Source organism: Hemibagrus wyckioides, linkage group LG21, assembly GCF_019097595.1.
Source record: "Hemibagrus wyckioides isolate EC202008001 linkage group LG21, SWU_Hwy_1.0, whole genome shotgun sequence".
NCBI lineage: Eukaryota > Metazoa > Chordata > Actinopteri > Siluriformes > Bagridae > Hemibagrus > Hemibagrus wyckioides.
In genome coordinates this window covers 4,372,228-4,389,178 of record NC_080730.1, presented here as the reverse complement: position 1 = coordinate 4,389,178, position 16,951 = coordinate 4,372,228, and the positions used below count along the sequence as shown (strand labels likewise).

The following is a 16,951-nucleotide window of genomic DNA, read 5'->3' as shown; positions in this document are numbered from 1 at the left end:
TCACTAACCCAGTGACAAGTTTTTTGTCTTGTTAACTTCATGAGAGAGGAAATAAAACGTGTCGCTAACGGTTACAAATTCTGACATTTCAATCATTAATAAATAAAAAATTACCTCGATGGCAAATAGCTGTGATTATAACAGACTTCTAAGAAATAATGAAGAAAATAATCCGCCTCACATCACCCCAGCGTGGATTATTTTCCTGTTCCAGCATGCTCCTTATATAACATACATACATTCAATCTCTTTGAAAAATATAGCAAGAGATAAACTGATTCCCTAATAATAAATCCTAGCAACGTAATGGGGCGATATTGTCTCCACAGTAAAGGGATCATGTGTGAGATGAATAGTTCGGAGGAATCTGATTGAAATATCAACAATATCAAGATAAACGCCTCATACTTGTGATGTCACTAATCAGGTTAATGTTAGCCAATCAGATTAGAGCTCACAGGCATATCAGACTTTACAGGACAGTTCCAAAAATGCCTAGATTCTTTCAAAGGGGTGAAGAAGTGTTGAAGAATTTTATATAAAAACATGAAGTAACTTTTTTGGTGAAAGAAAGAAAGAAAGAAAGAAAGAAAGAAGGAAGGAAGGAAGGAAGGAAGGAAGGAAGGAAGGAAGGAAGGAAGAAAGAAAGAAAGAAAGAAAGAAAGAAAGAAAGAAAGAAAGAAAGAAAGAAAGAAAGAAAGAAAGAAAGAAACAAAGAAACAAAGAAACAAACAAACAAAGACAGACAGACAGACAGACAGACAGACAGAAAGACAGAAAGACAGAAAGGAAGGAAGGAAGGAAGGAAGGAAGGAAGGAAGGAAGGAAGGAAGGAAGGAAAGAGACAGACAGACAGACAGACAGACAGAAAGAAAGAAAGAAAGAAAGAAAGAAAGAAAGAAAGAAAGAAAGAAAGAAAGAAAGAAAGAAGAAGAAAAAGAAGAATAATGATAATAATAATAATAATAATAATAATAATAATAATAATAATAATAATAATAATAATAATAATAATAATCATAATAGCTTCTGTATTCTTCAGAACAAACGCCAAAGACATGGAAAGATTTGGAACTTTTTTCCCCTCATAGTTAAATCATCTATGGAAATTAAGCAGGGCACCTCATGATAACAACACTCGGAAAATGATTTCTCAGAGCTCCATTTAACTCAGGATTATATAAGTATAAAATATGCAGCGAATGTGCTGAAGGTACGCAGTCACAGAGCATTTTTAGACTCATTAGTCTCTCCAGATGTTCGCTGGTTAGCGCCTTTCTAATTCTCAGAGCACCGGCTCGCGATGCTGCAGTAAAAGTTCAGTGATGCTTAAATGAACGCAAATGAGCGTGGGTGCTGCGTTATATTCAGCCAATCAAGCGTGGGCTTGAGGAGAGACTTTTAATTTGCCAGAACAAATCCATGTAAGTGATGGTGTGGATCATGTGGACCCGTGCTAGAAGCTTTGGAGTCTGGGGAGAGATGATCTTCCGTTAGCGTTCGCACCTGATTCTCATACAAATTAGAAATGATTCGAGAAATTTAACCCTTTTTTAATGCGCCGTCAGGAGTGGAAACCGACTTTTCAATCGGTATTAAACAACCGAATGTGAGTCTGATATGAAATGAGTCAGGACTTTAGCTTTCAGTGTGTTTTAGACGCGGGTTTCTCCCTCTGTTGGATAACTGGTAACTGGTTGGAAGCTGGTTTTTAGATGAACAAGCACCTGGAGCATCTCAGAGAGCAGAAATGGAACATCTGTGTGGAAAGAAATGAACCGTTTTGTGTTTTTTGGGGACTTTTCTATGTATATATCGCCCCTAGTAGGCTAGAGAAAAACAGAACTACTTCTGAAAGACCAGAGTGTCTACTTTCATATGAGCCTCATATTAACCACCACTGTGGAGTCTGACATGACAAAGACACTCAATCATCAACATGGACAAGACAAAAACAGGAGGAAATTCCATATTTTTTGCTCTCTGAGGTAAAAAATTGTTAAGTAGGTTAGATTAAAGATGGGACGTTTTAGACTGATGAAAAGTAGAGAGGTTTTGCGGAGAGGAAACAGTCATAAATAGGGTCTCGATTCAGCTGAAGTCCAGACGGAAGTGCGAATGCTCCATTCTCACCTTCCCAAAGCCGTGTAGCCTGAACGCTGCATGAGTTAGCGCACACTTATGACCTTCAGTGAAGTCTGAACACCATTTTTCGAAATCAATAAAAAAATAAATAAATAAATAAAAAGCAAATCCGCTCTTGAATTATATATGCATCAGTCTGCAGAACGCCGGCGTAGTTTATATGCAAAGCCTGACCTAAAATATTCAGCTTGGGCTATGAATTTATTTAATCAATTTGCTCTTCTGAGGAACGAATAGGAACAATTATTCAAAGTCGAACGACTCGCGGAGCCGTATTAAGGATAGTTCTTTTAACTCTGTATTATTTCGGAGTCGCCCCGAGTCAGCTGAAGGCAAGAAAACTATGACGGCATCGATTTTAGCAAGCCGAGCGCCGCGGTGGTATAAAGAAGCGTAACCGCGGCCCGGGCTTCGAGGCCACTTCATCACATCTCTCTCAGCGTGGCACCTGCACCCTGCAGGAAGGGAGAGACTGATCTGACTGTGAGATTGATGAGTCTTGTTTAGGAGCTACAGAGGAGCTCCCTCAATTCTTGGAGTGTATTAAAAGCAACATTAGAAGCCTTATTTCAGAAAATAGATCCACCACACATTCCCATTAAGAGCGAGTGGAGACGGATGAGACACAGATGAGGCCGACGTCCAGTCGTCGAATCGTAATAAAATTTTAAGGAGGATATTAGCTTTAAATAATAATAATCTCCTTCCAAAATCGTCATCTTGGCAGTTTGTATTGGAAACATGAATCACGTTATTAGCGCTACGTAGCGTAATCTCGAGCTCCTAATCTCTGGATCGAGCAAATCAAGCCACGGATGCGGCACGCCGTTGGCACGGCGATCCCAAATTATTACCTCGTTCCTGTTTGAAGCCTCGAGATCATGGAATCATCCAGAACTGACAAGATAAAGCAGAAAAGAGGCTTTTTTCCCACCATTTCAGGTTTTAAGAAGAGAGGTAGAGGAGGACGTAATGATATTAGCAGATGTGTAGCTGGGAATCGTTGCAGCCGCAATCGTAAAAACTCAGCTGGATGATGCAGTCACAATAAACAGTCACAAGTGTGCATTTTTAATATAACTGATTGTTGCGTCATAAACGTGTCCTTGAACGTGTCTGCTCTGACCGGCAGTGACGAGTCTATTCAATCACTTTTTACAAGTCATCACCGTTTATGGTAAAGTGTTAGCTTTGACGCTATGCTGTCGTCTTATTTAACCTCTGAATGTCAAATTCCTTCTCTTCAATTTTTCTTGAGAACATTTTTGGTCTAAACCTTTGCCTAGCATCCCTAACAAATATAGCGGACAGATTTTAAATATCTACATGTCTAACGCTAGCCAAATCGAACTGGAAAGCTGTGGGAGCATGTGAGACAAAAGGAAGTGGGCGGGGCTTCCTGATGCGTGTCAGTTAATATCATAGCGATCAAAAGGTTTGTTCCAGATTTCTACGTCGATTGATTAATGTCTCATTTTATTTCAGAGAAATATTCATTCAGAGAAATATTCATTCAATATTCATTGCCTATACCCGCTTTATTCCTAATTAGGGTCACGGGGGTCTGCTGGAGCCTATCCCAGTGCACACTGGGTGAAAGGCAGGGGTACACCCTGGACAGGTCACCAGCCCATCGCAGGGCCACACATATAGTCAGACAAACACACACACACTCACTCCTATGGGCAATTTAGAATTACCAATCCATCTACATGTTTTTGGACTGTGGGAGGAAACCGGCGTAAACCCACGCAGGCACGGGGAGAACATGCAAACTTCACACAGAAAGGCCGCTGCCTGTTCGAACCCAGGATTCGGACCCAGGACCTTCTTGCTATGAGGCAACAGTGCTAACCACTAAGCCATTGTGCTGCCCTTACTAGTGTACACTGATATTAAATTGTTGGATAAATCTCAGGCTTCCAGATGCTACACGATACGATACAAATTTTGATTCTTAAAGCAAGAGTACTTCATGACACCACTCTCCCTAAATCTGCTGGGATTTAACAGTGAGAAAGAATCCTGAGAATTACAAGTAAATTACATTACCTTGCTAGAATATGACATTATTTTTTACAGTTGATATCAGGTTACAGGTTACGTATAGCTTTTATATGATCGCGGCCTCATTTAATTTCAGTCATAGCCTTTGGAATCCACCGATCCATCCAAATGCTTCGAGCGTTACACCCCCGACGTGAAATGTGTAAATGTGCTCATTCTGTTACACAACCCTAATAACGTTCATATCCAGAATGAGTCAAAATGAAGATAAATTCCATTAACGCACAAAGTATATTTACTAACTGCAGTGGCATGGAGGATGAAGATGGAAGACAGAAAGGGAGATAGCTTGATTGTGGAGTGTGGTGGCTTATTGGTAAAGGTGTTGGGCTACTGATCAGAAGGTTGTGACTTTAAATCCCAGGTCTGCCGCTGCTGGACCCCCTGAGCAAGGCCCTTAACCCTCAATTGTACAAAATGTGAGTCCCTCTAGATAAGAGCGTCTACCAAATGCTGCACATATAAGCCCTGCAGCTACAGAGTGAGCAAAAATTCACTAATGAAGTACAAGTATTGCATTTCAGGTAAATAAATAAAGACTGCCAGTTGAAAATCATAAAATTATGCCTTAGTATTGATAAAGATGTTTGTGTTAAATATTCGGTTGCACGTTCCCACCTCAGACACCAAGAGTCACGTCCATGCTCCTTAAGCTTGTGTATTTTAAACAGTTTTACGATGATTCCCACTGCATACAATCAGCATTCCAACCTAAATAAGTTGTACGCATGAAGTCTCTTCGATAGCCGACTATGTGGTAAGAAATAAAACAGCGATGCGTGCGGCTATAGGGATAATCGACGGAAGGAGAAGTCAGTATACGATGATTAAGACTATACTTTCCTATAATTTTCGAAAATCACAGGTCTGTCGTTAGAGGATCTTCAACCTAAAATGGAGGACGCCTTTTACTGAATGGTGATGAAAGATACTTTCGTTACTCGCATTTGACCATGTGACCTTTAACAATCCTAAAAACATAGCTGAAATCTCTTTAGTTGGTTCCAGCGGGTCAGCCTTAAGGATTCTCTTTCCGAAAAGGAGAACCTTGGTACATCTGATCACCATGCAAAGAACTCTAACTTTAATATCATCAAGATGTAAAAAAAAAAAAAATCCCCAAACTGAAACTCAGGATCGCATGCAGCAAACCAAAGGATGTTTTATTTGTCCGATCGAATCCAGATGTTGGGATGAGAAACGCTGAAATGGTGAAAAGTAGTAGGTTAGGTGATGTTTTCCTGTCACACGTGGCTCTTTAGAGGAATCCTGACCCAAGACAAAAGCGGCACGCCGGCCGCCGGCTCTGTCCCATGATGCATGGCTTTGGAATTTACTTCAGAACATATAAATAAGTTTTCAGAAATAATGACATGCACACTGTGATGGATGGAGAAGGATGATATGGCTTAGATATTTTTTGACCTCTTCTGGAAAAAAGACACACTATAATAGGAGGCACTGAACAGGTCATTTATATGCAAAAAGAAGAAAAGGCGCCTGTTGAGGTCGGTCTGAAAATAAAATAGAGAAGCACAAAGGCATGCAGGATCCAAGGATGGTCGGCTAGACTGAAGGCTTTCTGTGAGGGACAGGACAGGAGATCATGACGCGCTGTGATAACGTGGTTATGACATCCCTGTGTCGCTGCGTCCTGCCCCCTTTTTTTATAAGGTGTAAAGAGTTTTTTTTTTTTTTTATTTACCCCCCGCATTGAACCCAGCAGCAGGAACATCTCTGAAGGCTACAAACTCCCTCCCTCCTTCCCCCCTCTCTCTCTCTCTCTCTCTCTCTCTCTCTCCCTCTCTCTCCCTCCCTCCTGTCCGTCCCTTCCTTCTTTCCTTCCTTCTTTCCTTCCTCCTCCCATGTCCACTCCATTCACTCCCCTCACCTGGCACGTCGTCTTCAAAATCCAAATCGTCTTGGCCCTCTTCCTCGTTGCTCAGTGATCCGGGCATCTTCACCGCATAACACACACACACACATACACACACACACACACACGCGCGCGCGCGTCCTCACGCACAAAAATTACATCCGTGCGTCCGGGGGGGGGTTTAAAAAAAAAAAAAGAAAAAAGTCGCGCAAACTCCCGATTAAGCAACGCCTTTTTTAAAGGACTAGATGAAGATTAAAAAAAATCTGGGGACATCTGAAGGTGAGGATTTTTATTAGATTTTTTTTTTTTTTTTAATAAAAAGCACCAAAAAAGCTCTGGAGGTTTGGAGTCGCTCCGATCTTTTCTTTCCCTCTTCCTCCTCTATCCAAAAATCCTCGTGTCTGAAAATAAGAGACGAAAATGGAACACACATGCCCAGCTCCAGCTCGTGACGTCTGGTCGGTTGCCATGGCAATCCATCCCATAATTGCGCAGGCAACTAGTTAGTAGTGCTGCCCTGGTAACCAGGTGTTACTAGTAGTGAGCGGAAGCGCGTGAGTCGTATCTCCGTGTGTGTGTGTGTGTGTGTGTGTGTGTGCGTGTGTGTAAACAGCGCCGCGTGCCCCCTCATCTCTCACGCGCATTGTCCCTCTTTTATCCCCTCCCCGGTCGAGTGTGTCCGCGCGCGCGGAGAAACGCGGGAGGTTATGTCGGGATAAGACGCGCGAGAAAGTTGTCTCGAGCCAGCCCGCGGAAACGGAAAGCGAGCATGCCGTCTTTGCGACAGGCCTTCCCAGGATGGATAACGCACCCCTTTTGTTTGGATCACATGATTTCCTATTCTTTCATCCGGAGCGCGTGCATTTACAGGTGTCTGTTAATAGATTGCGCGAGGAAGAGTTTTTCCCTTTTTTTTTTTTAATGCTGTTATTTCAATGAAGGGCATCCCACTTCTCTGCCTCGCTTTGTTTTATTGTAGCTTAGCTTAGCTCTGTACATGCCAACATGGCTCCGGTACCGGGACTTTGGGATTAAACAAATAAGCAGATGTTTAATAGGCAAAGAAATTCGTTGCGCTTTTCCACGCGCGCGCATGGCTGATGCTGCTGCTGCTGCTGCTCGTTCTACATGGCCGGCTGCAAGTCACGAGCGGTTGTCAAGGTTACCGCAGCTGGAAGGCGCTCGAGACAAAGAAGGGAAGAAAAGCACGAGCACTCTGTACAATGAGCACCAATCTAACTCTTAATGCGTTTCCGGTTTTTTCACTGTGTGTGTTAATTTTTATTTTTATGGGTTTTTTTGTCATTATTATTTTATTATGAATTTTTAAATAAAACTGGTTTGGATATTATAAACGAAAAGTGTTATTTGGAATTTATAATAAAGCATATTAGAGTGATATAATTACAAAAAGGAAACTATAGTGGATTATATGCTACTATTATTATTAATATAAATAATAATTATTATTATTATTATTACTAACTGTAATGTTAACATAAATAAACCACGTTGGGATTTTATCTATAAAAATGTTCAATATTGTTATTAATTTTATTCTAGTTTCATTTATATATATGCAAAATTTATTGATTTATTATTATTTATTCATAATAGTTCATGTTGGTTTCAGTGCTTTGATTGGTTCTTTTTTTTCTTCCCCAAACTTAACACATCACTGGAAGCACAAAACTGTCTAGAACATCTCTGTGTGCTCAAACCTCTTCCAGTGTAATAATATCACTGTACACAAAGCATGAAGGTTAAAGTACGATGTGGAACTCGAGTGTCCTGCACAACCAAATGAACACCTTCAGGATGAACTGAAACACCGACTGAACCCCAGACCTTCTCAGCATCATCCCAACATCAGTGTCTGATCTCTCTAATGCTTTTGTAGCTGAATGAGAATGATCACACATCCCCACAGCTGTGCTCCAACATCTGGATGAAATCCTTCTCAGAAGAGTGGAGTTAATTATAACATTAGCAGGGGAATAAAGACCCACTGGAATGAAAAATTTATTTTATTAAAATTTATCTGATTTTATACAACTGAGCAATTGAGGGTTAAGGGCCTTGCTCAAGGGCCCATCAGGGGCAGCTTGGTGGACCTGGGATTCAAACACAACTGTCCAATAAATAATCCAGCATCTTAACCACTAAGATATCGCATCCCTACTCTCGTCTCACATACATTACAGCTCAGTGAATACCTTTTCTCTGCATAAAGCTGATTTTTAAAAAGTCGGGGTCAGAGCATAGGGTATAATTCAGCCCCCCTGAAGCAGAGAGGGTTAAGGGCCTTTCTCAGGGGCCCAACAGTTGAGCATTTCTTGATATTGTATAAAAGCCTTACCTGCACCTACAAATGTAATAGAATCCATCTTTAAATGTACAGGTCCCCCCCTTCACTACTAAACTGCACAGCTACTGTAAATAAAAAAAGGTAGTCACCAGTGCTCTTATTTTAATTCCCACTAAACACTTGCTGCTTATTATTTGATGCCAAGGAGCAACAAGAACTAAAAAGACGGCACATGATCACTCGCATTAAACTGTCCGTAACAAAATCGGTACAATTTCTAAATAAATACATTTTTCGTATTCATCTACGCAGCACGCGAAATCAACACAGGGTCGAATTCTTTTGAAAAATTTATTCATTTTACAAAAGAACAGCATGAGTTTAATCCTCGTCCTCTTCCTCCTCCTCGTCCTGGTTGATCTGGAAGTAGCGCAGTTCGTAGCTCTCCTTGGTGTTCGCCACGACGCGCAGCCAGTCTCGCAGGTTGTTCTTCTTCAGGTATTTTTTGGTGAGATATTTCAGGTACCTTTGGAAGTAGAAGAAAAGTAGAGACGAACTTGTTTAGAAATGACATGAATCCACATAAATATCCAACATGACCACTGATGATCAATATGAAGCTGCTAGGAGATGGAGAACAACCTGAACAGAAAAATTCCAGTGGATGAGGCAGCTAATGTTGCACCAGTAAGAAAACAGCAGGGCAAGAGAGCAATCTTCTATAAAAAACAATTAAATACACCATGGTCCTTCTAATTAGCCTCACATGACCGAGGCTTATAAATTCGCAGGTTAAAAAGTTCATCTGAATAAAATTGGCACACCAAACATGTCAAAGTATTAAACAGAACCATGTGCATGTCTCTCTGTCCTTTTCCTTTCAATGAACTTGCTTTTCTGCCTTATATGACCTTGAAAAGCAGTTTTCGGTGTCTCCCATGCTTGTAACAAGGGCTGAAAAACACTCATCTGATACAGATAATGCAAAACATGACCATCTTACATACATGGCGCCTTAAAAACTTACTTCACTATCAGGAGCACGTCTGAAGTGAGGCAGTTTCACTCTGCATACATCTGTCTTATCCCCACCAGATTTTAATCTCTTGCATTCACTCTTCTGTTTAAGCAGTGTCACATTTTAGCCAGATTTCTGCATCACTCCCAACGTGCAAACAAACCCCTAAACCTCAACCGCAAACATCCTGTTTGTTGTGGTCGGGTGAAAACGGACTAACCGGTGTGAGATGACTGGCGGGCTACAGTAGCTCAACGAAGCACTCTTTACAACCGTTCAGGACAGGTCGAATCTTGAGGCAGACAGACTACGACCACATAAGACTGCGTGGGGTTCCACTCCTCTCAGCCAAGATAAAGATTATATACATTAAAAAAAAGAGTCCATTTTTTTGAGCCTGATGTAAAAATGTAAAAAAGACTAAGGGCAAGGAAAAGTGGGGATATAGTAGCTTAATGGTTAAGGTGTAGGACTACTGATAAGAAGGTTGAGAGTTCAAATTCAAGATCCACCAATAGCTGGGACCCTATGCAAGGCCCTTAACCATCAGTTTCAAATGACAGGTTGTAAGGCACTCTGGATAAGGACGTCCGCCAAACGCTGTACTAAATATAGTGCTTGGAAATTTTATTTTAACTTGAGAACCTATAGATGACTCAAAAAATAAAATAAAACAAAACAAGCGTAAACAAAATGTTATAAAGAGTGCAGCAGGCTGGAATGAAGATCTTCGGCGTAGCAGCAGCCAAACTAACCTCTTGGAGAAGGGGATGTCTGAGGTCACTGTGATCTTGCTCTTGCTTCTTTCGATGGACACCACGCCACCGCCCAAGTTCCCAGCTTTACCATTCACCTTGATGCGTTCCTGCAGGAACTGTTCCTACACCGAGAAGAGGAAGGGGGGAAAAAATAAAAATCAGCTTACCGATAAAGGAGTTTACATTTACAAGCACACTAAAATGATCTGATTCTGGTTTGATTACATTATTTAACTGGATATTTACATTGGTCAGGGTTGTTGTGGATCTGGGGTCTATCCCAGGAATACACCTTGGACAGGACACCAGGTCTCATCAGGAAACAATTCTCTCTCTCACTCACTCACTCACTCTCTCACACTCAGAGGATCAATTAAGAGACAATAATCCATCTTCTGGCATGTTTGGGAGCTGGGATGAAACTGGAGAACCAGAGTACACCCTCGTGGTTCATCAGCAAACCCAAGCTTTGGATCAAACATGGAGTTGTGAGGGAGCATACATACATCCCGTTAATAATACCGCACAGCTGTTTGAACTCTGGATTTTCAGGTTAATCTGATGTCAGTTTTCTTCACCTGTTCTGGTGTATATGTATAAACTAAAATAATAATAATAATAATAATAATAATAAAGACCTACAGAAAAGCACCAGGTGCAATCTGAAACCACTGAATATTTGCACTGATCTTGGTAAAATTTTTAAGAATTGTTTTTGTCAAATTCCAGAGTGAATGCGTAATTAGGAGATTGACAGATCCTTGTGTACGTACAAAGTTGGCAGCGTCCATGATGCCATCCTCGACAGGGTGGGTGCAGTCCAGCGTGAACTTCAGGACCTGCTTCTTCTTCTTGCCACCCTTCACTACAGGCTTCTTCTGTAAATAAGATGACACCGAGTGACATGACTAAACAGCGAGTCTTTGGACAATCATAGCAGAAACATACCGAGTACCAGATGTGAATAGTGCAGGATTAGTCTAGGGAAATGATCTATGGGGGGGCACTAACTAGTCTCTTTTAGAAGTTTAGAAGAGATCAAATGGAAAAAATGACTTGTATGATTTATAACTGGTTACATATTAGATTCGTAGATTAATAAGTAAGGACAAATATACACCTTTGCTCAGACCATACCCTGGCAGCTTCATCTCTTTATCATGACTAGACAGCATGTCACTTACAAGCCTGCTAGCCTGGATTTAGCTCACCTTAATCCCAATTAATTAACTATTCAACGTAAACCGTGAACCATGTTATAATACCACGTAAATCCCATTATTTACTGCCCTTTCTAGTGCACTACACTCAGAATAATGCAGTATTTTTGGACACAGCCTTCCATTTCAACCAACAACGTGGTTTCCTAGGCCTCGTTTCAGACCCACTATAAACAAACGCTCATAAATCGGCGGCTTTTTTGGGGTGTAATCGGAATCTAATCACGCACAATACAAGGTAAGGGTTTCGTATACGTATGTGAACATTTTCAGTCCACAGATCAGGACCAGACGCGAGATATTCGGCCGTTTTTCCGGCACGCGTTAGTACTTACGAGCGGAGCCATGGCGGATTTTTGGCAGAAAGGCAGTAGGAAGGGTGCGCATGCGCTTTGTGCGCCTGCTCGCTGATTCGATCCCAGATCTAATCGATGGGCTCTAGGAAATGTAATCGAGTGCGCGAGAGAAATTATTCTGTTCGTTTTGTTCATTGTTTTTGCTTGTAGAAATGTGCAGGAAGATAAAAAAATGAATGTGTTTAGACTTAGCTTGCCCCACAGGTCTAAAGATGTAAGGAGTAAATCAGTCCTAGCTGTACCGTTTTAGGAAATAATCAAGGGTGGGGAGGGGTGATGAGGGGTGGGGTGATGTGATGAAGGTTGGGGTGGGGTGATGAGGGGTGGGGTGATGAGGGGTGGGGTGGGGTGATGGGGGCTGGGGTGGGGTGATGGAGGGTGGGGTGGGGTGGGGGTGATGGAGGGTGGGGTGGGGTGGGGTGATGGAGGCTGGAGTGGGGTGGGGTGATGGAGGCTGGAGTGGGGTGATGAAGGCTGGGGTGGCTCTGAGTTTCTCATAAGTGTATTAGTGTTTTGTTCATCATATACCACAACAATTTTCCCATGATGTCTAGTTTTACTTGTTAATAAACAACATTGTTTAATGTGTTCAATTATAACAGTGAATTCACCAAGACCGAGAAAAGCAGTGAAAATTACTTCTAACCCCAAATATCCAAGCTATCACCTCATCATCAAGCTGCATTCATGAAGGCGTTATAGGTTCATCACTACCTGGACCATCTATCCATTGTCTATACCCACTTTATTCCTAATTAGGGTCACTGGGATCTGCTGGAGCCTATCCCAGCACTCATTGGGTGAAAGGCAGGGGTACACCCTGGACAGGTCACCAGTCCATCGCAGGGTCACGCATATAGACAGACAACCATACACACTCCTATGGGCAATAGAATGCAGGCATGGGGAAAACATGCAAACTCCACACAGAAAGGTCCCTGCCTGTTCAAACCCAGGATTTGAACCCAGGACCTTCTTGCTGTGGTAACAGTGCTAACCACTAAGCCACTGTGCTGCCCCATATCCTGAACCTCAACCACCCCAGAATATAGCAGTTCCTACCCAATTACCTGAAATATTTTGCAGATTAAAGTTTGCACACACAATATCTTCCATGCATTTTTTTTTTGGTCTCTGGTCTCATGTCCGGTCTTTGTGTAATCGTAGTGATACTGCAATGTCTATTGCAAGGATGTTGAATCTCATCCACAAAGGGCAGGTGTGGGTGCAGGTTTTTCTTCAGGAGCTACACCTGACTCCACCTGCTTCATCAGTTGATTTTGGCTTTCAATAGACAGTTATAGCTTCTGCTTGATTGAAAACCTGCACCCACACCGGCCCTTTCCGGATAAGACTGGACACTTCTAGTATTGTCTAATGAATCTATGGCTCATTAGTAGAACAGGTGCATTTTAAGGCTTTGGGCTTTGTTGAGAAGGTTGGAGTTTCAAGCTCAGCACCATCAAGTGGCCACTGTTGTAGACCCTCTCTGGTTCAGTGGGGCTGAATTATAGCTGACCGTATGCTTCCTAAAGCGTAAAACTTCCTAAAAAGCAGCAACATGCAGAGAAAAGAGTTTCACTGTGCTGTAATGTAAGCAAGACAAAAATATAAAGTTGTGAGTTTGAATCCCAGGTCTACCCAGCTGCCACTGCTGGGCCCTTGAGCAAGGCCCTTAACTTTACATTTCTCATTTGTATAAAATGAGATAAAATGTAAGTCGCTCTGGATAAGGGCGTCTGCCAAATGCTGTAAATGATGTCTTGCTCCAAATGTTGTCTTGTATACTTATGTTTAATGCACTGTTTAATAAAGCACCAAACCTAAACCCTTTCTAATTCTGATTCAGAATCTTAATGTAATGGAAAAGGAACAACCTTGTATCTTATCTAGCTTGAAGATTTTTCCCCTTGATGGATTTACATCTGTCATTCAAGCTCCTGTGTAAGATCTTGTTATAGAAATGATAATGAATCCCCCTTTTCCTTCCAAAACCCTTTGTCCTTGGAAACCTTAAGAAACAGCTTTCCTTTTTGAAACACTGACACTAGAGATATATTAAATAATACCTCCTCAGAGAATCATGGTTTTTTGTTTTTTTTCCACTCAGTTTATATGGAGCGTCTGCCGAACAAGTCTCTGTGTAAGATGTTACTATAGAAACAACATATAAAAAGGAGTGTCTCAATACACAACCTGTGATATGGATTATAGTCAAAGCTGCTGTTCTAGAAAATAAAGAAACGCCATCTGACTAACATAACACTGCAGGATAAAGAGCAAATAATATACTATATATAACAAACACACCTTCACAGAGAGTCGTTATTAGCTCAGCGAAAGTCAGTTACATCAAGACATAACAAATGGCAGGTGAAATTCTTAAAAGGTCAATGGTTTGCTGTTTTCTATTGAATTAACAGAACTAGCTACTCTTTTAATCATTTCTGCTAGATAGATAGGTTACTAGTTAGCTAATTTACAAGCCATTAAAGAAAAAATGATCATTACGCTGAACAAAATCGAAAAAGCTGGAATTTTTTTAATTTCTCAAACCAGTTTAAACCAGTATAAACCAAACACAAAAGTGAATATTACATAATAATCAGTACCATGCAATACATAGCATCTTGAGCTTAAGCATATGACAATGCTAGCTGACTTTTCTTAAGCGATCCCACAAAAGTATTGGCACCCTCAAACACACTGGGAAAAACCTTCTGATTGCGTATTTTTTACCCCTTACACCAAATCTCTAAAAGCATACAGTAAAACTCTTTGCCAACGTCCTAACGTAAAGCTGGCCCGCTTCACGAATTGCGCTGCTGATTGGCGTTTTTTGTGCAGACAGACATGCTGCAGGCGAACAGATGGACTCCCCTGAGCTCTAATTACCACAAAACAGAACTCCATGTGTGAGGACGGAAACACAATGCGGTCTCATATCACATGCGCAGTATAGAGCCGGGTGCAAAAGTTTGTGCCCCCTATCATCACAGTAAATATGACACAAAAGTAGAGATTTATTCCTGTATGTCTGTATTCTTCTGATTTCTGGTCTCCCGTGGCTTGTTTTATGTGAATACACCCCCTAATGAGGCATATTAACTAGAGCATGACAACATGGAGGAGACTGCTAATAAAGAGGTTTAGATGCTATTGCTGCACTATGAAGAAAAAGAAGAAGAAGAACTGAGGGCAAGAAACCTTTATTATCGCCACACATACGTACATTACAGCAAAGTGAAATTCTTTACTTAGCATTACCCAGCTGGGGAAGTTGAGGTCAGAGTGCAGGGGTAGCTATGATACAGCACCCCTGGAGCAGAGAGGGTTAAGGGCCTTGCTCAAATGCCCAACAGTGGTGCTGGGGCTTGAACCCCGATCAACAACCCAGAGCTTTATCTACTGTCCTTAAAATGTTTTTGCATATCCCAGCTTATTAAGAAGCAATGATACAGTGCCCCTGGAGCAGGGAGGGTTAAGGGCCTTGCTCAACAGTGATAGCTTGGAAGTGCTGAGACTTGAACCCCCAACCAGTGACCTAGAGACTTAACTGCTTGAGCCAGCACTTCCCTACACACTATACACTGTAGCTCCGGATACGAGAGTCAAACAAAGCTGCAAACTGGGAGTCATGATTTTTCCCAAGAAAGCAAAGGGGATGAAAACTTCTACTTGAACCTTTTACTTGAACCTTAAGTACCTTCCTAGATAATAAAGTGAAAATTTTTGAATTAACTTTTGATAAATGAACTTTAAATTATTAAGACTCGACCTTACGCACCTTAAGCTGGGGATTTAAGGACACAGCCAAACAGCATAACAAAGTATTAGGAACACGTACAGACAGAATAGAATACTTTACACTGGATTTAAGAAGATGAAGGAATGGAAATTATTGCTGAAGCTCTCAATCTAAACCAGCCTCTGCGGAAAAATGCCAAGCTTGATTGGTCCCATTTGTGTGTTCACTAAGCAAGACTGATACCAGCTGGGTCTCACTGACAAAAAGTCTAGCAGGACTCATTCAGAGATCCGAGTTTGAGTCATATTCCTGACTGTTACAACTCTACAACGACTTTTTAATTGAAATAAATCGCATCAGACTTTTTTTTTTTTTGCTTCAACACATACCGTTATACAACCCTGATACTAATATGAATTCGCAAATCTGAACTGAACTGATGATTATTCCAGAGGAACAAGATATGAAAGATGTAAATCATTTCCCCTGGCAGTGTAGCGTTAGATATCATATTTCTCTCTGTCAGTGATGTATATCATAGTGATATATTATTGATGTTAGTGATATGTGTGTGAATAACAGAAATACACAGAGTATACAGTATACACCAGATCACTGTTTTAATTTTTAGCATGTGTGGATTTTTATGTACATACAGAATACATATAACTTGTGTCAGGATAGAAACCTCAGCTAATATAATCAATATTTTCATGGAAATGATAGAAAATAATAGTTTAAGCCATTGTCTCAGTGTATTACACAGCTGATACAAGAATCCTAGTCTGGAAAGCTTCTGACCCAGAACCTCTGATTGTCTTTGGCTTTGCCAATTGTGAATCATTTTATAGACACGCCCCCAACACCCCTTCACCTCCTGATAAAACATTATGAGGAGAAAGTATTGCACGTTTAAATAGATGTAGTTCATCTTTCAAGCAGCTGAAGGTCCGAATGCATTTGAAAATTATGTCATGATAGTCCTTGCTAATGGTAACATATTAAGTATGTTAAGTCTAGTTGAACTGCTGTAAATTTTAGGGGTGGAGCTTTGTGTACATGGGGGCGGGTTTAATGAGTACAAAAAATCTACTTCTCTCTCTCTCTCTCTCTCACACACACACACACACACAAATATGATTATTGTAACTTTCAATTTTAAAGCCTTTTTTTACGTATAAAAATGTTGCCTATATATTTGGAGAAATGGAAATGTGTTTAATGATGTCATTACTGTAACAGGAGATTATACTGTATCTTTGAGGATGTAAGAGGAATTCACTTTTACACTTCTAAGTACATTTTCAGATCAGCTTACAATTTTTTAAAAAAATACAAAAATTAAATAAATGGTGAAAATATTTCTTCCATACATATCCATATGCAGGACTACACAATGACACAATGACTCTCACTGTGTTACATCACCCTCTACTGGACACAACCATATCC

General features: G+C 40.9%; 2 protein-coding genes across 7 annotated transcripts in view; both read right to left on the bottom strand.

The window, feature by feature from the left end:
• Positions 1 to 7,047, bottom strand: part of chd5 (chromodomain helicase DNA binding protein 5) — a 47,996-nt gene extending 40,949 nt beyond the window's left edge. The window contains exon 1 of one of the 6 annotated variants that reach the window (XM_058373947.1): positions 6,104 to 7,047. In XM_058373947.1, the coding sequence (XP_058229930.1) occupies positions 6,104 to 6,170 (67 nt within the window). In that variant the 5' untranslated portion in view covers positions 6,171 to 7,047. The remainder of the gene's footprint in view (positions 1 to 6,103) is intronic. The other 5 variants (XM_058373950.1, XM_058373945.1, XM_058373948.1 and 2 more) reach the window with 5 other exon arrangements.
• Positions 7,048 to 8,736: 1,689 nt separating this feature from the next.
• rpl22 (ribosomal protein L22) lies at positions 8,737 to 11,785 on the bottom strand. Its single transcript, XM_058374128.1, has 4 exons — positions 11,731 to 11,785; positions 10,949 to 11,053; positions 10,173 to 10,297; positions 8,737 to 8,925 (listed from the first exon to the last, which is right to left on the bottom strand). Exons 1-4 carry the CDS (start codon positions 11,740 to 11,742, stop codon positions 8,781 to 8,783), a joined length of 387 nt encoding a protein of 128 aa, XP_058230111.1. The 5' UTR covers positions 11,743 to 11,785; the 3' UTR covers positions 8,737 to 8,780.
• Between the last annotated feature and the right edge of the window lie 5,166 nt (positions 11,786 to 16,951).

Excerpts from the sequence above, each read along its gene's own strand:
- rpl22 (XM_058374128.1), bottom strand. Across the intron at positions 10,298-10,948 it reads TCATGGACGCTGCCAACTTT|GAACAGTTCCTGCAGGAACG; the intron begins GTACGTACACAA and ends TTCTCGGTGTAG. Across the intron at positions 8,926-10,172 it reads GACATCCCCTTCTCCAAGAG|GTACCTGAAATATCTCACCA; the intron begins GTTAGTTTGGCT and ends CTACTTCCAAAG.